General features: G+C 41.8%; 2 protein-coding genes across 4 annotated transcripts in view; one reads left to right on the top strand and one right to left on the bottom strand.

The window, feature by feature from the left end:
- LOC118373874 (sodium- and chloride-dependent betaine transporter-like) overlaps positions 1-22,189 on the bottom strand; it is a 47,897-nt gene extending 25,708 nt beyond the window's left edge. Inside the window, exon 1 of the mRNA XM_052472714.1 lies at positions 22,077-22,189. The gene's annotated coding sequence lies outside the window, so the exon portion shown is untranslated. The remainder of the gene's footprint in view (positions 1-22,076) is intronic.
- On the top strand, positions 21,162-25,574 carry LOC118399653 (cilia- and flagella-associated protein 20). Of its 3 annotated transcripts, none has more exons than XM_035795917.2 (6): positions 21,165-21,634; positions 22,105-22,184; positions 22,265-22,376; positions 22,681-22,869; positions 24,420-24,530; positions 25,440-25,574. In XM_035795917.2, exons 1-6 carry the CDS (start codon positions 21,551-21,553, stop codon positions 25,440-25,442), a joined length of 579 nt encoding a protein of 192 aa, XP_035651810.1. In that variant the 5' UTR covers positions 21,165-21,550; the 3' UTR covers positions 25,443-25,574. The 3 variants fall into 3 exon arrangements, with proteins under 3 accessions (XP_035651808.1, XP_035651810.1, XP_035651809.1); XM_035795916.2 differs by having other exon boundaries at positions 21,167-21,634; positions 25,437-25,574; XM_035795915.2 differs by having other exon boundaries at positions 21,162-21,634; positions 24,420-25,574.
- Positions 25,575-26,336: the final 762 nt, after the last annotated feature.

Genomic DNA, 26,336 nt, shown 5'->3' with positions numbered 1-26,336 from the left:
TTACAGTCCTGTTTCATAGCCATAATGTTTACAGTCCTGTTTCATAGCCATAATGTTTACTGTCCTGTTTCATAGCCATAATGTTTACAGTCCTGTTTCATAGTCATAATGTTTACAGTCCTGTTTCATAGCCATAATGTTTACTGTCCTGTTTCATAGCCATAATGTTTACTGTCCTGTTTCATAGCCATAACGTTTACAGTCCTGTTTCATAGCCATAATGTTTACTGTCCTGTTTCATAGCCATAATGTTTACAGTCCTGTTTCATAGCCATAATGTTTACCGTCCTGTTTCATAGCCATAATGTTTACAGTCCTGTTTCATAGCCATAATGTTTACAGTCCTGTTTCATAGCCATAATGTTTACTGTCCTGTTTCATAGCCATAATGTTTACAGTCCTGTTTCATAGTCATTCTCAATGTTTACAGTCCTGTTTCATAGCCATAATGTTTACTGACCTGTTTCATAGCCATAATGTTTACAGTCCTGTTTCATAGCCATAATGTTTACCGTCCTGTTTCATAGCCATAATGTTTACAGTCCTGTTTCATAGCCATAATGTTTACCGTCCTGTTTCATAGCCATAATGTTTCATAGCCATAATGTTTACAGTCCTGTTTCATAGTCATAATGTTTACTGTCCTGTTTCATAGTCATAATGTTTACAGTCCTGTTTCATAGCCATAATGTTTACAGTCCTGTTTCATAGCCATAATGTTTACAGTCCTGTTTCATAGCCATAATGTTTACTGTCCTGTTTCATAGCCATAATGTTTACTGTCCTGTTTCATAGCCATAATGTTTACTGTCCTACGACAGTGCCTTGGTTTATACACTAGACCAGTGGTTCTCAACTGGTTTATACACTAGACCAGAGGTTCTCAACTGGTTTATACACTAGACCAGAGGTTCTCAACTGGTTTATACACTAGACCAGAGGTTCTCAACTGGTTTATACACTAGACCAGAGGTTCTCAACTGGTTTATACACTAGACCAGAGGTTCTCAACTGGTTTATACACTAGACCAGAGGTTCTCAACTGGTTTATACACTAGACCAGAGGTTCTCAACTGGTTTATACACTAGACCAGTGGTTCTCAACTGGTTTATACACTAGACCAGAGGTTCTCAACTGGTTTATATACTAGACCAGTGGTTCTCAACTGGTTTGTACACTAGACCAGTAGTTCTCAACTGGTTTATACATTAGACCAGAGGTTCTCAACTGGTTTATACACTAGACCAGTGGTTCTCAACTGGTTTATACACTAGACCAGAGGTTCTCAACTGGTTTGTACACTAGACCAGAGGTTCTCAACTGTTTTATACACTAGACCAGTGGTTCTCAACTGGTTTATACACTAGACCAGAGGTTCTCAACTGGTTTATATACTAGACCAGTGGTTCTCAACTGGTTTGTACACTAGACCAGTAGTTCTCAACTGGTTTATACACTAGACCAGAGGTTCTCAACTGGTTTATACACTAGACCAGTGGTTCTCAACTGGTTTATACACTAGACCAGAGGTTCTCAACTGGTTTGTACACTAGACCAGAGGTTCTCAACTGGTTTATACACTAGACCAGAGGTTCTCAACTGGTTTGTACACTAGACCAGAGGTTCTCAACTGGTTTATACACTAGACCAGTGGTTCTCAACTGGTTTATACACTAGACCAGAGGTTCTCAACTGGTTTGTATACACTAGACCAGAGGTTCTCAACTGGTTTATACACTAGACCAGTGGTTCTCAACTGGTTTATACACTAGACCAGAGGTTCTCAACTGGTTTATACACTAGACCAGAGGTTCTCAACTGGTTTATATACTAGACCAGTGGTTCTCAACTGGTTTGTACACTAGACCAGTAGTTCTCAACTGGTTTATACACTAGACCAGAGGTTCTCAACTGGTTTATACACTAGACCAGAGGTTCTCAACTGGTTTGTACACTAGACCAGAGGTTCTCAACTGGTTTATACACTAGACCAGTAGTTCTCAACTGGTTTATACACTAGACCAGAGGTTCTCAACTGGTTTATACACTAGACCAGTGGTTCTCAACTGGTTTATACACTAGACCAGAGGTTCTCAACTGGTTTGTACACTAGACCAGTGGTTCTCAACTGGTTTGTACACTAGACCAGAGGTTCTCAACTGTTTTATACACTAGACCAGAGGTTCTCAACTGGTTTATACACTAGACCAGAGGTTCTCAACTGGTTTATACACTAGACCAGTGGTTCTCAACTGGTTTATAAACTAGACCAGAGGTTCTCAACTGGTGCGGTATGCAAATTGGAGTGGGTCTAGGTTTCCTGGGATAACGGTGTTAATGTGAGCCATGACCAGCTTTTCAAAACACTTCATGGCTACCGACGTGAGTGCTACAGGTCGGTAGTCATTTAGGCAGGTTACCTTAGTATTCTTGGGCACAGGGACAATGGTAGACTGCTTGAAACATGTTGGTATTACAGACTCAGACAGGGAGAGGTTGAAAATGTCAGTGAAGACACTTGCCAGTTGGTCGGCGCATGCTCGGAGTACATGTCCTGGTAATCCATCTGGCCCTGCGACCTTGTGAATGATGACCTGTTGAAAGGTCTTACTCACATCGGCTGCGGAGATCGTGATCACACAGTCGTCCAGAACAGCTGGTGCTCTCATGCATGTTTCAGTGTTTCTTGCCTCAAAGCGAGCATAGAAGTTATTTAGCTTGTTTGGTGGGCTCATGTCACTGAGCAGCTCTCGGCTGTGCTTCCCTTTGTAGTCTGTAATAGTTTGCAGGCCCTGCCACATTCTACGAGCGTCAGAGCAGGTGTAGTACGATTCAATTTTATTCCTGTATTGACGCATTGCTTGTTTGATGGTTCGTCAGAGGGCATAGCGGGATTTCTTATAAGCTTCCGGGTTAGAGTCCCGCTCCTTGAAAGCGGCAGCTCTACCCTTTAGCTCAGTGCGGATGTTGCCTGTGGCATCCATGGCTTCTTGGGGTATATATGTACGGTCACTGTGGGGATGACGTCCTCGATGCACTTATTGAGGAAGCCAGTGACTGATGTGGTGTACTCATCAAAGCCATCGGAAGAATCCCGGAACATATTCCAGTCTGTGCTAGCAAAATAGTCCTGTAGCTTAGCATCTGCTTCATCTGACCACTTTTTTATTGACCGAGTCACTGGTGCTTCCTGCTTTAATTTGTGCTTGTAAGCAGGAATCAGGAGGATAGAATTATGGTCAGATTTGCCAAATGGAGAGTGAGGGAGAGCTTTGTGTGTGGAGTACCTCTGGTTGATTTAAGTTTCCTTGCATTAACGTCCCCGGCCACTAGGAGCGCCGCCTCTGGATGAGCGTTTCCCTGTTTGCTTATGGCGGTATACATCTCATTGAGTGCAGTCTTAGTGCCAGCATCGGTCTGTGGGATATGTAGACAGCTAGGAAAAATACAGATGAAAACTCTCTAGGTATCATGCTTGTCATGAGATGCTCCACCAGAGGCAAGCAAAACCTTGACACTTCCTTAGGTATCATGCATCAGCTGTTGTTTACATATACGCATAGGCCCCCCTCCTCGTGTCTTACCAGAAGCTGCTTGTAATACACTTTATCATGCCAATAAGGTGTATAACCTGCCAGCTGTGTGTTCTCAATGTTGTCGTTCAGCCACGACTCAGTGAAACACAGGATATTACAGTTTTTAATGTCCCGTTGGTAGGATATACGTGCTTACAGTTCGTCCCATTTATTTTCCAAAGATTGAACGTTAGCTAGCAGGACAGAAGGCAAAGGCAGATTAGCCACTCATCTCCTGATCCTCACAAGGCACCCTGATTTCTTTTAGCGAAATCTCAATTTCCTTCTCCAGTGAATGACGGGGATCTGGGCCTGGTCGGGTGTCTGTAGTATATTCCTCCTGTCCGACTCATTGAAGAAAAACTCTTTGTCTAATCTGAGGTGAGTAATCGCAGTTCTGATGTCAGGAAGCTCTTTTCGGTCATAAGAGACGGTAGCAGCAACATTATGTACAAAACAAGTTACGAACAAGGCAAAAAAAAATTAAACAATAGCTTGGTTGGTTAAGAGCCGATAAGATGGCAGCCATCACCTCTGGCGCCATCATGAAATCTCAACTGGTTTAAACACGAGTAGAGTGGTTCTCAACTGGTTTATACACTAGTTCTCAACTGATTTTGCCTCGAGACCCAAATTGAACCAGGTTGTTTCATTCACGACCCATTGGATAATGGCGCCGGAGGGGATGGCTGTTGTTTTACCGGTTCCTAACCAACTGTTCTATTTTGTCATTTTTATCCCACATTTATTTTGTACATAATGTTGCTGCTACCGTCTCTTATGACTGAAAAGAGCTTCTGGATATCAGAACAGCGATGACTCCGAATTTCTCTTGAATTTGTCCGACGAGAAGGATATACTGCATCCCCGAGAACAGGCCCAAACCCCGTCACTCGCATGAAGATGGAAATACAGTGTGCGGAGATCGGGGTGCCTTGTGAGAATTCGTCGACGAGAGGGTAACCCGCCTCTGGAATCCGTTCTATTGGCCAACGTGCAATCACTAGAAATAAACTGAATCATCTCCGTTCTATCCTATCAACAGGACATAAAAAACTGTAATATCTTATGTTTCACCGAGTCATGGCTGAACGAAGACATAGATAATATAGAGTTGGCTGGTGTTTCCGTGCATCGGCAGGACATAACAGCTATACCTGGTAAGACGAGGGGTGGGTGTGTTTGTCTATTTGTCAATAACAGCTGGTGCACAATGGCTAATATTAAAGAAGTCACGAGGTATTGCTCGCCTGAGGTAGAGTACCTCATGATAAGCTGTATACCACATTATCTCCCAAGAGGGTTTTCATCTATATTATTCGTAGCCGTCTATTTACCACCACAAACCGATGCTGGCACTAAGACCGATGAGCTGTGTAAGGCCATAAGCAAACAACAAAATGCTCATCCAGAAGCGGCGCTCCTAGTGGCGGGGGACTTTAATGCAGGCAAATTTAAATCTTTTTTAATTCATTTCTACCAGCATGTCACGTGCAACCATAGGGGGAAAAAACTCTACACCACCTTTACTCGACACACAGAGAAGCATACTAAGCTCTCCCTCACCCCACATTTCACAAATCTGAGAGGGGTCCACCCCCCCCCGGCACTCTACACTGGCCCCACTCTACCAGGAATTTTCCCGTTTACTTTTGCTCTCTGCGTCTGACTCCACACCCATCACTCACCCACCGTTACACCATGCCCAGACAGCCTGCTTTGGCGGCATAATGGAATTGGGGCGTTAGGTTTGTCGTGTGTCAGTGTAATTAGTGTGTGATCTGGCAAAGTTTTTATTATTGTCAGAGAGAATACAGTATTCGGCACGGGTCAAAAAGTGATTGATGAGGTATTTTATTATGGGTCACGTGGTTATGCCCATATATATACATCCTGTCCAGAAGTTCTCACGCTATCGAGTGAGTGTTTATGTAACCCGATAGTGCATCTGTTTAGGGTAAAGCCTGTGTTTACATTAAAGCTGTCAAGGTGATTGATGTGTTGTGACGTTGTTGAACTGTGGAATGGGTTTGAACATTTGATGCATCTGTTTAGGGTAAAGCATGTGTATTTGTATAGTTTACACATACTTGTGCTGTTGTCACATAAAATAATACAATGTCAGTGTCAGTGTATGCAGCGTTAGATGCTGTGGGGAATGTGTTATATCATGTACATGTTCCCCCCTATACAGTGCCTTGCGAAAGTATTCGGCCCCCTTGAACTTTGCGACCTTTTGCCACATTTCAGGCTTCAAACATAAAGATATAAAACTGTATTTTTTTGTGAAGAATCAACAACAAGTGGGACACAATCATGAAGTGGAACGACATTTATTGGATATTTCAAACTTTTTTAACAAATCAAAAACTGAAAAATTGGGCGTGCAATTATATAGGTCCCTAGTCCATTCTTGTTCATAGCCAGAGAGAGAGAGAGAGAGAGAGAGAGAGAGAGAGAGAGAGAGAGAGAGAGAGAGAGAGAGAGAGAGAGAGAGAGAGGAGAGAGAGAGAGCTCTATTACACAAAGTTATCACAGATGCACACTATGTAACACATTATATTAATAATTCTCTAAAATTGGATGTCATTGTGTTTCATACCTGTTGCAATACAAAACATTGAAACGTTGTTAAATATTTGTGTGAAATGTTATACAATGAGAGAGAGAGAGAGAGAGAGAGAGAGAGAGAGAGAGAGAGAGAGAGAGAGAGAGAGAGAGAGAGAGAGAGAGAGAGAGAGAAAGAGAGTTCCAGTGCAGGAATATCTAACATGTAATATCGAACAATTCCCCACAAACTACATAACACACACAAAATATAATATAATATATATGATTTTATCCATAACATTTTGGGGTTATTATATAGGTCCCTAGTCCATTCTCGTTTAACATATAAATACTTTTTTTTTTAAAGAAGCATTTAACAATAACCCCTCCTCTCATTCAATATTCAAAAAATAAAGGGAACACTTAAACAACACAATGTAACTCCAAGTCAATCACACTTCTGTGAAATCAAACTGTCCACTTACGAAGCAACTCTGATTGACAATACATTTCACATGTTGTTGTGCAAATGGAATTGACAACAGGTGGAAATTATAGGCAATTAAGAAGACACCCCCAATAAAGGAGTGGTTCTGCAGGTGGTGACCACAGACCATTTCTCAGTTTTTATGCTTCCTGGCTGATGTTTTGGTCCCTTTTGAATGCTGGCGGTGCTATCACTCTAGTGGTAGCATGAGACGGAGTCTACAACCCACACAAGTGGCTCAGGTAGTGCAGCTCATCCAGGATGGAACATCAGTGTGAGCTGTGGCAAGAAGGTTTGCTGTGTCTGTCAGCGTAGTGTCCAGAGCATGGAGGCGCTACCAGGAGACAGGCCAGTACATCAGGAGACGTGGAGGAGGCCGTAGGAGGGCAACAACCCAGCAGCAGGACCGCTACCTCCGCCTTTGTGCAAGGAGGAGCAGGAGGAGCACTGCCAGAGCCCTGCAAAATGACCTCCAGCAGGCCACAAATGTGCATGTGTCTGCTCAAACGGTCAGAAACAGACTCCATGAGGGAGGTATGAGGGCCCGACGTCCACAGGTGGGGGTTGTGCTTACAGCCCAACACCGTGCAGGACGTTTGGCATTTGCCAGAGAACACCAAGATTGGCAAATTCGCCACTGGTGCTCTTCACAGATGAAAGCAGGTTCACACTGAGCACATGACAGACGTGACACGAGTGTCACGAGTCCGACCGAGGGTGTTTCCCCTTCCCGGGCGGGTGGCGCTCGGCGGTCGTCGTCACCGGCCTATTAGCTGCCACTGATTGTTTTTCCTCCCCCTCCTTGTAGTATGTTTAGTGGTAGCACCTGTTCATGTTTAATTAGTTTGTCTTTATTAGACAGCCGGCCCGCCTGGTTGTTGTGCGGGATTATTTCTATGTAACCTTCGGCTCTGTTGTAGAGGTACGTGTTTAGTGCCTGGTCGTGATTTTTTCCATTGTACATTTTTGATTCCCTGTGGATGGGAACGTAATTTTTGTGAGCACCCTGTGGTGCGTTGGTGCTATTAAAAGACGCACAGCATTGAACTCTGTCTCCTGCATTTGACTCCACACCCACAACACCCGCATTACACAGTCTGGAGACGCCGTGGAGAACGTTCTGCAACATCCACCAGCATGACCGGTTTGGCGGTGGGTCAGTCATGGTATGGGGTGGCATTTCTTTGGGGGGCCACACAGCCCTCCATGTGCTCGCCAGAGGTAGCCTGACTGCCATTAGGTACCGAGATGAGATCCTCAGACCCCTTGTGAGACCATATGCTGGTGCGGTTGGCCCTGGGTTCCTCCTAATGCAAGACAATGCTAGACCTCATGTGGCTAGAGTGTGTCAGCAGTTCCTGCAAGAGGAAGGCATTGATGCTATGGACTGGCCCGCCCGTTCCCCAGACCTGAATCCAATTGAGCACATCTGGGACATCATGTCTCGCTCCATCCACCAACGCCACATTGCACCACAGACTGTCCAGGAGTTGGCGGATGCTTTAGTCCAGGTCTGGGAGGAGATCCCTCAGGAGCCCATCCGCCACCTCATCAGGAGCATGCCCAGGCGTTGTAGGGAGGTCATACAGGCACATGGAGGCCAGAAACACTACTGAGCCTCATTTTGACTTGTTTTAAGGACATTACATCAAAGTTGGATCAGCCTGTAGTGTGGTTTTCCACTTTAATTTTGAGTGTGACTCCAAATCTAGTCCTCCATGGGTTGATAAATTTGATTTCCATTGATAATTTTTGTGTGATTTTGTTGTCAGCACATTCAACTATGTAAAGAAAAAAGTATTTAATAAGAATATTTCATTCATTTAGATCTAGGATGTGTTATTTTAGTGTTCCCTTTATTTTTTTGAGCAGTGTATATGTTTTTATATAATACCTTATTAAAAAACATTCCAAATATATACACATGAAGATGCATAGTTAGATATTTAAAAAAGCATTCTTTAGATTGTAATTGCAACGCACCTTCTTGCCTTTAGGCCCAGGTTCGGTCTGTTTTCTTTTCCTGGATAGATCAACCTTCTTGCCTTTAGGCCCAGGTTCGGTCTTAAGGATAGAATGGCCCATCGACGTAAATGTTCACGATGTTGGAAAAGATTTTTCAGTTGTTTTATCATGTCAAGGACTTTATGATAATCTCCCCACCTGAAGCTAAAGAAGCTAAAGACAGGCACAAAATAGTTGACCTCCGTGCAGGCTTTTGAAAATACATACGAACTAACTGATTTGGTTGCATTTGAACTATTGAATTCGGCCTAAACCTAAAATTGTGACTTTGGATTCTGGACTATATGCCACTGAAGAGATTCTTATGGCTTTCAAATCATCTTGCCCGCAGACTTCCTCTTCCAATGCGTACCCCAGGAGGGTTCTCCCACTGAGGGCCTGTTCGATCTGACATAGAGCAAGGCGTATCTTAAGCCATTCTCTCGTTCGCAACACAAGAAAACTCCCTGTTTTTGGTTGATAAAGGGTGCTGAGGCAGCTGTTTGTGAAAATCTTCACAGTTGAATCGTCCAGTTGGAAAACGTAACCCATATGGCCATTACTCATATCCAGCACTCCATTAAAACAATCAGCGCCGTCACAAAGAATGGCTTCGATGGTTTTGTCATTGTGTTCTTGACAGGAAGGACACAATATACCCACAATTGGTATAGGAGCCATGTTTGATTTCTTTCTTCTTTAGTTTTCTGGGGTTTATCTCTCAATGTTTCTTGTCGCTCACAGTGTTCACACCTCTTTACTTATACCAGTGGTTCTTAACCTGGGTTCGATCGAACCCCAGGGGTTCGGTGAGTCAGTCTCAGGGGTTCGGCGGAGGTCAAGACACACATCCGATTCATATGATTCGTGATGACACGCCCCGCTTGGCCATCATTGGCTGCAGGTGATCACGCTACATCGCTTGGCCTATCTGTGCTGCAGGGAATTTGGTGTGCTCAGTAGTCGACTTGTGACTGGCGTGATGGTACGTCTTGTGATTTCTTTATTAATATTTTAATCCCTTCATACTTACTATGTCGAGCAAAAAAAGAAAATGGTCGGACGAATATGTACAATATGCATTCACATGTATAACGGAACGTGATGGGAGTCAGTGTCCTAACTGCATGCACCGGCAAAACTAAGAGAACACTTCCTTAAGCTGCATGGAGATGGAAAATACAAGAACACAACGCTCGCTGAATTCAAGGTGAAGAGAGCCAGATTCGATGAAAAGGCTACTCTGCCTGTTCTCGGCTTTGTACTCATCAACAAACCGATCCTCACAGCATCGTACGAAGTTGCTTACCTGATCGCAAAGCAGGGCAAACCACACACCATTGGTGAAACACTCATAAAACCAGCTGTGTTGAAGATGGCGAATATCATGCTGGGAAAAGAGGCTGAAGTTAAGTTATCCCAAATTCCTCTTACAAATGACATCATCAGCGACAGAATAGAGGACATGAGCAAAGACATCTTGGCTCAAGTAGTTGCAGATCTGATTTCAAGCCCGGCAAAATTCGATGAGACCACAGACGTTTCCAATCTAAGCCAGCTTGCTGTATTCGTGCGCTATGTGAAAGACGACGTGATAAAGGAAGATTTTTTATTTTGTAAGCCTCTTACAACAACAACTAAGGCAGCCGATGTGAAGAAACTTGTGGATGACTTCTTCAAAGACAACAATCTTTCGTGGGATATGGTTTCTGCAGTTTGTTCGGACGGAGCTCCAGTCATGCTGGGAAGAAAGTCTGGTTTTGGTGCGCTAGTGAAAGCCGATGCATCATCGTTACGCATTGTATTCTGCACAGGCATGCGTTGGCAACAAAAACCTTGCCTCCAAAACTGGCAGAAGTATTAAAAATTGTAGTGGAATGCGTGAACTATGTGCGAACTAGTGCTCTGCGGCATCGCATCTTCAGTGAGCTGTGTAAAGAAATGGGCTCTGAATTCGAGGTACTTCTGTACCATTCTAACGTTCGGTGGTTATCTCGGGGACATGCTGTGCGTGTGGAATTAGCCCTGTTTTTGCAAGAGCACCAACATTGTCATGCAGATTGCTTCAAAAATTCTGAGTTCATTCTCATTTTACCGTACATGGCTGATATCTGCGCAGCTCTCAATCATCTCAATCAAAAGATGCAGGGCGGTGGAGTCAACATCATCAAAGCGGAGGAAAACCTGAAGGCTTTTCAAAAAAAGCTACCGTTATGGAAACGACGAACAGAGAACGATAACTTCGAAAACTTTCCCCTGCTGGACGAAGATGTACCTGGAATCGGAGACATTTCTGTACTCACGGAACTGAAGCAAGCAATTGCCACGCACTTAGATGAGCTTGCAAAGTCTCTCGACGGATGTTTCCCTACAAGAGAGTCATATCCAGCATGGGTGAGACAGCCGTTCACGTTTAGTCTTGAGACAACAGATGTCAATGATGAATACCTCGATGAAATCATTGAAATTCAGCAGAGCCAGGTTCAACAGGAACTTTTCAGAACAACAACGCTTTCAACGTTTTGGTGTCAACAAATGGTAACGTACCGTTATTGCTAAGAAAGCTCTGGAGATTTTCATACCGTTTGTTACAACATATCTTTGAGAGCAATCCTTTGAGGATGCTGGACATAAAAACGAAGAAAAGGAACAGACTTTGTTGTGAAAATGACATGAGAGTGGCACTTGCCAAGGTGAAGCCGCGCATTTCTGAACTGGTCTCTGAAAGGCAACAGCAGAAGTCACACTGATTTGCAGTAAATATTCATTATTATGTTTTTGTTTTTGTGTGAAAATCATGTTTTGACGATTTTGTTCTTTGAACACAGTGATGTTGTTGCACGGTTCATTTTGTGCACCAGTCAAATATATACCTATGTTTTGAATTTGAAAAAAATATTTTATTTTTCCAATTAAGAAGGGTTCGGTGAATGCGCATATGAAACTGGTGGGGTTCAGTACCTCCAACAAGGTTAAGAACCACTGTGTTATACATACTAGACTGGTGTTATGTGACATAATGTTATACAGAACATACTAGACTGGTGTTATGTGACATGTTATACACACTAGACTGGTGTTATGTGACATGTTATACACACTAGACTGGTGTTATGTGACATGTTATACACACTAGACTGGTGTTATGTGACATGTTATACATACTAGACTGGTGTTATGTGACATAATGTTATACAGTACATACTAGACTGGTGTTATGTGACATAATGTTATACAGTACATACTAGACTGGTGTTATGTGACATAATGTTATACAGAACACACTAGACTGGTGTTATGTGACATGTTATACACACTAGACTGGTGTTATGTGACATGTTATACACACTAGACTGGTGTTATGTGACATAATGTTATACATACTAGACTGGTGTTATGTGACATGTTATACACACTAGACTGGTGTTATGTGACATAATGTTAAACACACTAGACTGGTGTTATGTGACATATTATACACACTAGACTGGTGTTATGTGACATATTATACATACATACTAGACTGGTGTTATGTGACATATTATACACACTAGACTGGTGTTATGTGACATAATGTTATACATACTAGACTGGTGTAAATGACAATGTTATGTGACATGTTATACATACTAGACTGGTGTTATGTGACATGTTATACATACTAGACTGGTGTTATGTGACATAATGTTATACATACTAGACTGGTGTTATGTGACATGTTATACACACTAGACTGGTGTTATGTGACATAATGTTATACATACTAGACTGGTGTTATGTGACATGTTATACATACTAGACTGGTGTTATGTGACATGTTATACATACTAGACTGGTGTTATGTGACATGTTATACATACTAGACTGGTGTTATGTGACATGTTATACATACTAGACTGGTGTTATGTGACATGTTATACATACTAGACTGGTGTTATGTGACATGTTATACACACTAGACTGGTGTTATGTGACATGTTATACACACTAGACTGGTGTTATGTGACATGTTATACACACTAGACTGGTGTTATGTGACATGTTATACACACTAGACTGGTGTTATGTGACATAATGTTATACATACTAGACTGGTGTTATGTGACATGTTATACACACTAGACTGGTGTTATGTGACATAATGTTATACATACTAGACTGGTGTTATGTGACATGTTATACATACTAGACTGGTGTTATGTGACATGTTATACATACTAGACTGGTGTTATGTGACATGTTATACACACTAGACTGGTGTTATGTGACATGTTATACACACTAGACTGGTGTTATGTGACATAATGTTATACATACTAGACTGGTGTTATGTGACATAATGTTAAACACACTAGACTGGTGTTATGTGACATAATGTTATACAGTACATACTAGACTGGTGTTATGTGACATGTTATACACACTAGACTGGTGTTATGTGACATGTTATACACACTAGACTGGTGTTATGTGACATAATGTTATACATACTAGACTGGTGTTATGTGACATAATGTTATACACACTAGACTGGTGTTATGTGACATAATGTTATACATACTAGACTGGTGTTATGTGACATGTTATACATACTAGACTGGTGTTATGTGACATGTTATACACACTAGACTGGTGTTATGTGACATAATGTTATACAGAACACACTAGACTGGTGTTATGTGACATGTTATACATACTAGACTGGTGTTATGTGACATATTATACACTGGTGTTATAGACTGGTGTTATGTGACATAATGTTATACATACTAGACTGGTGTTATGTGACATAATGTTATACATACTAGACTGGTGTTATGTGACATAATGTTATACACACTAGACTGGTGTTATGTGACATGTTATACACACTAGACTGGTGTTATGTGACATGTTATACACACTAGACTGGTGTTATGTGACATATTATACACACTAGACTGGTGTTATGTGACATGTTATACACACTAGACTGGTGTTATGTGACATAATGTTATACATACTAGACTGGTGTTATGTGACATGTTATACACACTAGACTGGTGTTATGTGACATAATGTTATACAGTACATACTAGACTGGTGTTATGTGACATGTTATACATACTAGACTGGTGTTATGTGACATGTTATACACACTAGACTGGTGTTATGTGACATGTTATACACACTAGACTGGTGTTATGTGACATGTTATACACACTAGACTGGTGTTATGTGACATGTTATACACACTAGACTGGTGTTATGTGACATGTTATACACACTAGACTGGTGTTATGTGACATGTTATACACACTAGACTGGTGTTATGTGACATGTTATACACACTAGACTGGTGTTATGTGACATGTTATACACACTAGACTGGTGTTATGTGACATGTTATACATACTAGACTGGTGTAAATGACAATGTTATACACACTAGACTGGTGTTATGTGACATAATGTTATACATACTAGACTGGTGTTATGTGACATGTTATACATACTAGACTGGTGTTATGTGACATAATGTTATACATACTAGACTGGTGTAAATGACAATGTTATACAGTGTAATGGTGTAATGTGACATAATGTTACAGAGTACATACTAGACTGGTGTTATGTGACATAGTACTATAGTTGATTGGGTGTACCCACCATATCAGTCACCATAAGTTGACTGTATAATTTCAGTCAGTCGTTTTGAAAGTGGAGCCGTAAGTGGTCTCTGTTTTTTTGTGTAGTATGTCATGAAATTGTCTACTACATTATCCATTTCGTATGATATGTTACGTCCTATGTTTTTATTTTTTGGGAAATGTACAATTTGTATGATATGTTATGAATCTATATGTTACTAATGTTGTGTTAAGTTCCTGGAGTGCATCTTTGATATCAAATTAATTGTCAACCATTTTTGATTTACATAACTGTCTATTAATTGACTAGTAACTACACAGATTTCCTATCCAGAGCTACTAAGTTATTTTAAAACCCTAACTCATACTTTATGTATCAATAACATATTATTATTATTAATAATGCTACAGTATAGCTGTTAATCATAAATCAAACATTTGCTAGGCCCATGCAACCCCAGACACCTTTGTTGGCTCTTCCTGTTTTCTGAGCCCGAAGCTGAGGCTCGGCTAGAGTTCTAAGGATCTCCTACGATTCCAACATGCCTGGCTTCGACAGCTAGGAGCAGTGGAATGCAGCCATCCTGGACACAGACACAAAGAGATGGAAATAATGACTGTGATCTGCAACCTAGCGCAGCCAAGAGCCAGAGAATCTCTTCAGGGTAAAGATAATATACTGTGAAAGTCAGTGTGTCTGTCCCAAATGGCACCATAGGGCTCTGGTCAAAGGTAGTGCACTTTATAGGGAATAGGGTGCCATTTGTTATTGCTGGTCATCTATGAACATTTGAACATCTTGGCCATGTTCTGTTATAATCACCACCCGGCACAGCCAGAAGAGGACTGGCCACCCCTCATAGCCTGGTTCCTCTCTAGGTTTCTTCCTAGGTTCTGGCCTTTCTAGGGAGTTGTTCCAAGCCACACCTGCATTGCTTGCTGTTTGGGGTTTTAGGTTGGGTTTCTGTACAGCACTTTGAGACATCAGCCGATGTAAGAAGGGCTTTATAAATACATTAAATACCCCCTCCCCAGCAGGAGGGGAGATAGGATTTTTCTGTGCATCAACCAGTGGAGGCTGCTGAGGGGAGGACAACTCATAATAATGGCTGGAACAGAACATATGTGATGGCATCAAACACATGGAAAGTATTCAATACCATTCCAGTAATTCCCCTCCAGCCATTAACCACGAACCCATCATCCCCAACCTCCTGTGACATCAGCTAGTGAGACGTCAACTTGTAACGGTCGTCGTATGAAGGAGAAGAGGACCAAGGTGCAGCATTGTATGTGTCCATATTTATTAGAATGAACACAGAAATAACAAAAATACCAAAGAGAAATGACCGACAACAGTTCTGGCTGGTGCAGACACACAACAGAAAACAGTTCTGGCTGGTGCAGACACACAACAGGAAACAGTTCTGGCTGGTGCAGACACACAACAGGAAACAGTTCTGGCTGGTGCAGACACACAACAGAAAACAGTTCTGGCTGGTGCAGACACACAACAGAAAACAGTTCTGGCTGGTGCAGACACACAACAGAAAACAGTTCTGGCTGGTGCAGACACACAACAGAAAACAGTTCTGGCTGGTGCAGACACACAACAGGAAACAGTTCTGGCTGGTGCAGATACACAACAGGAAACAGTTCTGGCTGGTGCAGACACACAACAGAAAACAGTTCTGGCTGGTGCAGACACACAACAGAAAACAGTTCTGGCTGGTGCAGACACACAACAGAAAACAGTTCTGGCTGCAGACACACAACAGAAAACAGTTCTGGCTGGTGCAGATACACAACAGAAAACAGTTCTGGCTGGTGCAGACACACAACAGAAAACAGTTCTGGCTGGTGCAGACACACAACAGAAAACAGCTCTGGCTGGTGCAGACACACAACAGAAAACAGTTCTGGCTGGTGCAGACACACAACAGAAAACAGTTCTGGCTGGTGCAGACACACAACAGAAAACAGTTCTGGCTGGTGCAGACACACAACAGAAAACAGTTCTGGCTGGTGCAGACACACAACAGGAAACAGTTCTGGCTGGTGCAGACACACAACAGAAAACAGTTCTGGCTGGTGCAGACACACAACAGACAACAGTTCTGGCTGGTGCAGACACACAACAGACAACAGTTCTGGCTGGTGCAGACACACAACAGAAAACAGTTCTGGCTGGTGCAGACACACAACAGAAAACAGCTCTGGCTGGTGCAGACACACAACAGACAACAGTTCTGGCTGGTGCAGACACACAACAGAAAACAGAAAATAATCACCCACCAAACACAATCGAAAACAGGCTACCTAAATATGGTTCTCAATCAGGGACAATGATTGCCAGCTGCCTCTGATTGAGAACCATACCAGACCAAACACAGAAATAGCAAATCATAGAAAACCTAACATAGACAACCCACCCAACTCACGCCCTGACCATACTAAAACAAAGACACAACAAAAATAACTAAGGTCAGAACGTGAAGGGAGGGAAAACTGGTGTTTTTTAATTAGCCAGTGTACAAATTAGCTGTTGATGTTGCTGTTGCTTTTCATAATGAGACGCTGAGCGATGTTGTTGCTGTTTATTCCCTCTTGTAAAGTGTATTGAGACTCTGTGACGATGTACTTTTGAATTCTCTTGACTTGTTCACATGGCCTAGGCCGGTCTGGCGTTCGAAGCTGCTGCCTCTGGAAAATATCACTGCAGCATGGGTTGGAATTCAGCCCACTGCTATTTCAGCACACTCTCTCCTCCATCTTTCCTCTACCTTTGACTACACTACATGACCACAATACATGACCAAAAATGTATGTGGACACCTGCTCCTCAAACATCTAATTCCAAAGTCATGGGCATTAATATGGAGTTGGACCCTCCTTTTGCTGCTATAACAGCCTCCATTCTTATGGGAAGGCTTTCCACTAGATGTTGAAACATTGCTGCAGGGATGGGGTTGAGGTCAGGGCTCTGCAGCCCAGTGAAGTTCTTCCACACTGATCTCGACAAGCCATTTCTGTATGATCCTCGCTTTGTGCACAGGGGCAATGTCATACTGAAACAGGAAAGGGCCTTCCCCAAACTGTTGCCACAATGTTGGAAGCACAGAATCATCTAGAATGTCATTGTATGCTGTAGTGTTAAGATTTCCCTTCACTAGACCTAAGGGCCCAAGCTCAAACCATGAAAAACAGCCCCAGACCATTATTCATCCTCCACCAAACTAAATAAATTTGATTGATTGATTGATGGTTACATAGCCTGTGCATTGCATATACAGCACAGTCTGTTATTCCAGTCATTCAAGACCACACAGCAATACATTTGATTAACAAATGAGATGAAGTGAGAAGTGATGGATGAGAGGGAGAAGAAGAGTGCGTCCCGCTGCGGTATCATGTGGCAGATACCCTACCTTGCTTGGTACGAGCCTATTTGCTGGATAATTTAAGCAGTGTGTGGATGGTACCGAAGGATGCGGTGGCTCGGGAGGCAGCAATGTGGAGATTCATCTGGTACTTGGGCTATTATACCGAAGAGAAAAGGGCCGAACGGGGGATACGGTTAGGTCACGAATGGGTTTTGTGATGTAGCCAATAAGTCCATGTCCGAGATACATCTGACGAAAACATTTGTCCACTTGATCGTTATTTATTTATCTAAAACTCAACATCTTGACATTGACATTTTAGTCATTTAGCAGATGCTCTTATCCAGAGCGACTTAGTTAGTGCATTCATCAAGATAGCAAGGTGGGACAACCACATATCACAGGCATAGAAACTACTTTTTTTTTCTCAATAATGTATAGTAACTTATTTCCTAATTAGTGCACTATATAGGGAATAGGGTGTCTAGATGGGTAAATAAATGATGTGTCAAATTTCCAAATATTGGACAATCAACTTTTTGGGGCCACATTGCCAAAGATATTATGCCAAGATACGTATTTCTAAAAGGGAAAAATGAACGAAAGTAAGTTGCATAAAAGCCATCCTGCAGTCCTAAAGGAAATATGATATATGTTTTGGCACAGCGTTGCTGCGCTGAGCACTAGGCCTACATGCAAAATGAGAATGATAGTATTTACTGCATTCCAATAGCAGAATATATCTACCAAAGATAAATAATTTATGTGGATACACTGAAAACAAATAAATTGCTACAGGCTTACGTCCAAACTCCTGGGGGATTTTATGCATGGAGAGGAGCAATTACACACCAGTAGGTTCTTCCATATGTCATAAGTCAGTAAGGGTTTGCATGGATTGTAGGTTTGAGCTGAAGTGGAAACATTAGGGTAGAACAGCAACAATAGCCCACAATTATAAACTATAACACATCCAATGAAAATATGTAATTAACTGATCCTGGGAGAAAATGTATCAGAAAAGACAACACTTGGGCTCATACTAAATAGAAACATGATCGGGATCTTACAATGGAGACTATGATACATACACTATAGCTCAATAATGATTCAGAATTCACTATTGTTTCATATGGAAAGCTACAGCTAATTATTTCTTGCTTAATCAACCATCTGAGCAGCAAAGGTCTGTAAAAGGCCCTTTTGATCATATCTTATGGCTGGTAAGAGTCATCGCTATTGCCATTGGAAGCCTGGTATAGCACATGAGTAACCCTTAAGTCTGGCCTCAGGCTAAACACAATGAATGGCCAACAATTGAAAGCCTTATTCTGTATGAAGAGGACACAATAAAACACCTGTAGATGTTGATTGACTAGGTTAGTTGACCTTTTAACTACTTTACACACTTATCTGGGGATTCCATCAATTTGCCTGATGACGTGCTAGTGAAGAAAGAGTGTCTCATTTCATACAAGTGTATTTGTTTCCACATTTGCTCTCCTCCCTTCCTCTTCTTCTTGATCACCTTTCACCTTTTTGTACAGGAGGTGAAGTGAGGATGGAGGAGAGGACCCGAAGAGTTGAGCCAAACCAATTCATAATCTCCCAAGGAGATGTACTTTAAAGGTAGGATACTTTGTGCTCAATCTACTTCAATGCTCAAGATTTCATAGATTTGAACTGCCTGGAACACAACAGCTGTACACATGACAATTCCTTTTATAGTGAATGTGGGGAGAAAACGTCCTAGTGAAATGATTAGTCTGTCTAGTTATCACCACTTTATGGCAGTGTGTTGTCCATTTAATAAGGGAGGTTTCAGTGATTATATCACACATTTTGGAGGTTCCTAGTACTGTCCCTGTTCCACAACAATAATAACATGTGTAAAAATGTATCCAAAGGTTTAGCATCGGATATATGTCAAATGTTTGTTTCCTCAATCTCATCATTTAGTTTTTCTTCCATCATTCTCATCATTGTGTTGTGTTTCTTCCGTCATTATCATCATGGTGTTGTTTTGATTCTGGATTGAGAGTAAAGTCGCTGTGCCCAGCTAGCTGTGTGATAAAAAAACAATGGAATAGAACCCAGGAGAGATGCCGAGACGCGTCACAAAACTGTGCAGAACTGTCATCAAGGCAAAGGGTGACTACTTTGAAGAATCTAAAAATCAAAAATATATTTGGATTTGTTTAACACTTTTTTGGTTATTAAATTATTCTATATGTGTTATTTCATAGTTGTGATGCCTTCACTATTATTCTACAATGTAGAAAATAGTCAAATAAAGAAAAACCCTTGAATGAGTAGGTGTGTCCAAACTTTTGACTGGTACTGTAAATCATTGATTTATTATTTGCGCGTGGCTATAAACTCTGTAATTCCGAAAGTAGTATTCTGATTGTATAATTTGTGCTTCAAGTTTACCAGTCTTTGTAGAAGGTAGAATAAGATGCATATCCGCACCACTAGTTCAACTTTTCTAACCCTGCCCTTGTGCTCTTGTTACCTTGGATTCTGTCGGTTTGCAAAAAAAAAAACATTTCCCGCCAAATCACGAGCTCTGTTGGCTAAACATGATGATTATGGAGCCCTGATATGGCTCAATCTCCTCATCTTGTTTTGTGTTATTAGAACAATTTGAACCTTTATCTGGGATTTGAATAAATAATTCGTTTTATTTTATGTCTAATCAAAAACACAATAAGCTCTTTGATGAAACGGAAGTGGTAATTCAGATGTTGCAAAACATATTGTGGGAGTTAAACGGTGCTACACTGTTGCAGTTATGTTTTTAGACAGTCCCATTGTGTTACATGTTGCAGACCCCTCATGACAGACACTCATGACAGAAAGGAGGAGATAAAAATGATATTGTGCAATTGATGGGGGAATTTATAGACAGACCCCTTTCCACGACACATTGACATAAGTAAGGTACAGATGCGCGCAACTCTTGGCTGCAGAAATAAAGCCATCGCCATCTGCGCCCATTCAACATACCCAAGATTTACGTTTTTATGAATTCTAAACAAAATATATATTTTGGGGTTCTCATACGCTTTTACAATGATGTTTTGATTATTGCTTGAACAGTCACAAATATTATATTTAGTTGTTATCTTTGCAAAATAACTATTTTGGATGCAGGAATTGTTGGCATAGAATGCTAAAGCCCATTGACATAGGCTGTAACAAAAACTAGCCAAATAACTATTGTACCGATTGAAAGGTTTTTGAAGTATAATGCAGCTGATTTGCCATGACACAAACATTATATTAAGCAGGACATTCATACAAGCCTGAAAGTACAAGTATAATCCAAAAGTAGTGTGAAACGCACTCATAAACAACATGTAAATAGAGACTTTTTTTGCTGGCTTTCTAAGAATTCACCCATATTCTGCCACCAATTTGCGAGCATCGCCCTCATGTGGCAATCTTTGCAAACACAGAAAGGGGCGTAATAAGGCCCCACCCACCTAACTACGAGCTGGCTCTATGGAGTTTCCCATCTCCTCAAAAGTGTCTCTGGTCCCGCTAAAGCGTTGTGTTTCCATGGTAGCTGAGATACGAGTCAACAATGAAGTTCGCTGTGATAAGGGGGCCGCCTGACATTTTATACAGCAACTCAACAACACAAAAGGGGACAAGGCGAGCAAGTGCATGGTTTATATTGCCGGTACAGATGGTGGTGCCGGATGGCAAAAACTTTAGTAACATTTCTGAAGGTACTTTTCATAGAAGACGCGTATCTTTTTTTGGTCGTTTTGCGAGGCAGAAGGAAGCGCCATTATTGAGTGCCACACGGAACTTGGAGTTGAAGCGTAAGCTAAATTAATTAGCTGAACTAATGTAACGTTAGCAACAAGTAACAACACATGCACATGATACGGCGTTATAAACGCACAGAAAATGTTTAAAAACACATTTCAAAGTGGATTCCTATCTATATTGTATAGCATTGGGAGCAAACCTCTTCAGATATGGGATAAAAAGGTAAGCAACGATTTACACAAGCTTACGCGTGAATTTGCTTGCTAATTTGACAAGGCTAGCTTTATTGCAGGGCTTGGTATGGTGGTGAGCTCCAGAGAGCAAGTAGCTAACTTTAGCCATATAACTAGCTAGATAACCAGTTTGCGCATGACAATGCAGTATAAATCTAGAAGTTAACTAAGGTTACTAAAGTTAAACTGCCCAGTGTCTAGCTAGCATTAGGGAATGTCATGCTGTAAGCTTTGTTTTAACTCCGACTTGAAGGCTACTGTGTTGTCATTGTACTCATCATGCCACTGTCATAATCAGGCCTTTAGTTAGCCAGCTAACGTCAGTTTATTAGCAAGGTTAGATACCCATTAGTTAATCAGTTGGCCTAATCTTCCTGAGTTCACATTCAATAAAACACATTTCTTAAAAGTAATAGTACACGCTAGCTTACCCATTTCAAAATGTTGCTTGTGCAATAGGTCAGGAACGGCCACATAAAACGGATTACAGACAATGACATCCAGTCGCTGGTGCTTGAAGTGGAGGGAACAAATGTCAGGTAAGCTTGTTCTATGTTCACTAGCCTGTTTTCTCTTACTCGGACAACCACATCTAACCGTTTCTCTTCAAATTCAACAGCACAACTTACATCACATGTCCGGCAGACCCAAAGAAGACACTTGGCATCAAACTACCTTTCTTGGTTATGATCATCAAGAACTTGAAGAAGTATTTCACCTTTGAAGTCCAGGTAGGTTATCATCCAAGTCAATCAGATCCATTGCATATGTATACAAAGAAAGCTGTACAATATTGTAAAACATGTAAAGCAATTCCTTATACAACAATGCCTGATTGACACCATAAGGGCTGACCCGTACTGCACTGGCTCATTTAAATTCTATTCATATTCTTCTTTACAGTGTGGTCCCAGCTACAATGGTGGATGCGTAACCAGGCCAGTCCAGTACAGCTCGCTTCGGTTTGGCTCAGTGGTGTGAAAAGGGTACAAGTGATCAGTTTGACTGAGCTTAGCTCTCCCTTTCCAATCGCAGGTGTTGGATGACAAGAATGTGAGGAGGCGGTTCCGGGCCAGTAACTACCAGAGCACCACGCGGGTAAAACCCTTCATCTGTACCATGCCCATGAGGCTGGACGATGGCTGGAACCAGATCCAGTTCAACCTGTCTGACTTCACACGGCGGGCCTACGGCACCAACTACATCGAGACGCTCCGTGTGCAGGTCAGTCAGAAAGGCTCATGGACCAGGGTCATGGTCCAAGATACACTATACAGATCTCTTACCTAGCCTGGTCACAGGTCTGTTTGTGCTGCCTTGCCAACTCCTGTGGTCATTGGCATGCCAAGTTTGGTGACGATAGGGGTTGGCAAGACTGTACAGGCAGACCTGGGACCAGGCTATCTCTTATGTCAAACTTTGAATTATCAGTTAGGCTAGGTTTGGAATAAGATTAAATGGCACATTGCATTACCTTTCCTGTATTTTACACGCAGTATATACACACAGTCAGTCAGCAAAGCAAAGGCTAGCTTTTTCAAACAGAAATTTGTATCCTGTAGCTCTAACACCAGTTTTGGGACACTGTGAAGTCCATGGAGAATAAGAGCACCTCCTCCCAGCTGCCCACTGCACTGAGGCTAGGTAAAACTGTCACCACCAATAAATCCACGATAATTGAGAATTTCAAGAAGCATTCCTCTACGGTTGGCCATGCTTTCCTCCTGGCTACCCCAACCCCTGCCAACAGCTCTGCACCCCCTGCAGCTACTTGCCCAAGCCTCCCCAGCTTCTCTATCACCCAAATCCAGATAGCAGATGTTCTGAAAGAGTTGCAAAACCTGGACCCGTACAAATCAGCTGGACCCTCTTTCTAAAATTATACGCCACCATTGTTGCAACACCTATTACCAGTCTGTTCAACCTCTCTTTCGTATTATCCAAGATCCCTAAAGATTGGAAAGCTGCCGCGGTCATCCCCCTCTTCAAAGGGAGTGACACTCTTGACCCAAACTGTTATAGACCTATATCCATCCTGCCCTGCCTTTCTAAAGTCTTCAAAAGCCAAGTTAATAAACAGATCACTGACCATTTCGAATCCCACCGTACCTTCTCCGCTGTGCAATCCGGTTTCCGAGCTGGTCACGGGTGCACCTCAGCCACACTCAAGGTACTAACCGATATCATAAACGCCATCGATAAAAGACAGTACTGTGCAGCCGTCTTCATCGACCTGGCCAAGGCTTTCGACTCTGTCAATCACCGTATCTTTATCGGCAGACTCAAAAGCCTTGGTTTCTCAAATGACTGCCTCGCATGGTTCACCAACTACTTCTCAGAGAGTTCAGTGTGTCAAATCGGACGGCCTGTTGTCCGGACCTCTGGCAGTCTCTTTGGGGGTACCACAGGGTTCTATTTTTGGGCCGACTCTTTTCTCTGTATATATCAACAAAGTCGCTCTTGCTGCGAGTGATTCCCTGATCCACCTCTACGCAGACGACAGCATTCTGTATACATCTGGCCCTTCTTTGGAGACTGTGTTAACTAACCTCCAAATGAGCTTCAATGCCATACAACACTCCTTCCATGGCCTCCAACTGCTCTTAAATGCTAGTAAAACCAAATGCATGCTTTTCAACTGTTCGCTGCCCGCCCGACTAGCATCACTCTTGTGGACGGTTGACTTAGAATATGCGGACAACTACAAATACCTAGGTGTCTGGCTAGACTGTAAACTCTCCTTCCAGACTCATATTAAACATGTTTTGTTCCAGATCCATGCAAACTGCCGCATCCGGAGAGTGTACTTCTCTGACCGACTGTACTCCGAAGATGAGCTCCCTGCAGAGTTCAAACTGTATTTACCCGTACAGAACAAAGCAAAGGTGAGCATAAATAATGTCCATTTCAAGATACATTTGATATTTTGTCATAATGTAGGCCTACAGCCAATGTTTCCTAAAATAAATTCCGGCACTGAGCTAATTTTAGGTCTGCTGAGCACCAACTTGAGCGAAAATTCTGTGTCACCTCTGGCGCGCGTTTCCTGTGAACACTGAGGCCTGCTTAAGTTAGTTTGCTACTGTGGCTATTTTATTATAATGTAGGACTACCAGAGTGGCCTATCATCAAAAGCAATGGAGAAAATCCATCCCATAACATTTTAACATGGAACTATTGAAATAGTGAATAATAGTTCCATGATACAACCTACAGTAGCAGTGTGATGCTTATTTGTTCTTATTTATACAGCACTGCCCCTTCAAGACATAAGAAAGCTTTTACCTGACTTGCTTTTCAAAGATGGCTAGAAATGTACACATTTTGTGCTTTTGTTGGAAGCCATCACTCCATTGCTGACTAGCTATAACTGGGCTGATAACTAGGGATAAATATCTTGCTTTGATCCCAAAACATCTATTCACGACCGCTCGTGCCTGTCAATGCAATAGAATCCATCCGACAATGAGCTCTGCCTAAAACTAAATCTGACTGAGTCGTGCATAGTTCATTTTGTTTCCGTATGTTGCATTGAAAGGGGGCTAATATTATGTTGACTCGAACAGAGTGAAACAGTGACGTTCAGTTCAATCTCATGTGTCTTCGCGGGCTGGTATTTCTTCTGGACTGCATGTGGAGGGGACATTGACTACAGTCTGCGCACCAAATTCCCTTTTATAGTGCACTACTTTTGACCAGGGTCCATATGCAGCTCAAAGAATCTGTTGAAGTACAATATGGATTGCAGTTCTTGTAGCTAATTGACATGTTTGTCTTCTGTATTTTTATAGCAGTAGGGCAGCTGAATCGATTCTCCTCCTCCATATCTGCAGATTGTCTGAATTTGTTGTAATGTTTGTTTTTCTTTCATATTTTGGAACCATGTGATTGTTTCTCTGCACAATAAACATTGTTTAGCACAAAAATCAGCACATTCCAAGTGGAACCCTCAATTATTGTGCAACAATGTACATAGTAAACTCATGGTTATTACATTATGTACAAAGAAAGCAAATAGTCAGGTTACAGATCCACAGGCAGGGTTTTATTTCATAGAAAACAATCTACTCTCACCTACATATGCAATCCTATCTGACTTCACACGGGTATTCAAGGTTCTAGAAACATATCACCCACTAGATTGGGGGCTTAAAATAGATCTTTAGTTGAGTTACTACAGTATAAACAAACATCACATTCTCAATACCTCACCTGCCCATCAAATACACACTAATCTTGAAATTGTAAATGAGCAACCTTCCTGACTGAAAAGTAAAGAGAATTAAAACCGAACTCAACCAATACTTATTTTCTACAATACATGACAATAGAAACTAAGCACTTTAGTTTCTCTGAAGTGAGAATACAGGCTGGATTTGGTTTGTGGCTCATGTAGAGATGTCAGGCACATGGGCATGAATGAGTAGGCCCTTTGCTGAAGAAAAAAAGGCATGTATAGACGGTCCTACTGAACATGAAGGGTTGAGGGCTAACTAGACCAGTTCCAGTATACTAGTGACAAAGGATCACTGCAGTGCAGGTCTGGAATGGTGTAAAGGGATAAATGCATACTGTATGTTTGGTACAACACAATCAATATGCTTGTTACGGTTTGGATCACCAGCATCTTTTTAATAGGATGGCAATATTGGCATATAAAACAAACTTATTTTACAATACATTGTACTTAA

This window comes from Oncorhynchus keta, chromosome 20 (assembly GCF_023373465.1).
Source record: "Oncorhynchus keta strain PuntledgeMale-10-30-2019 chromosome 20, Oket_V2, whole genome shotgun sequence".
Lineage (NCBI taxonomy): Eukaryota > Metazoa > Chordata > Actinopteri > Salmoniformes > Salmonidae > Oncorhynchus > Oncorhynchus keta.
This window is presented reverse-complemented; position numbering and strand designations above follow the sequence as displayed.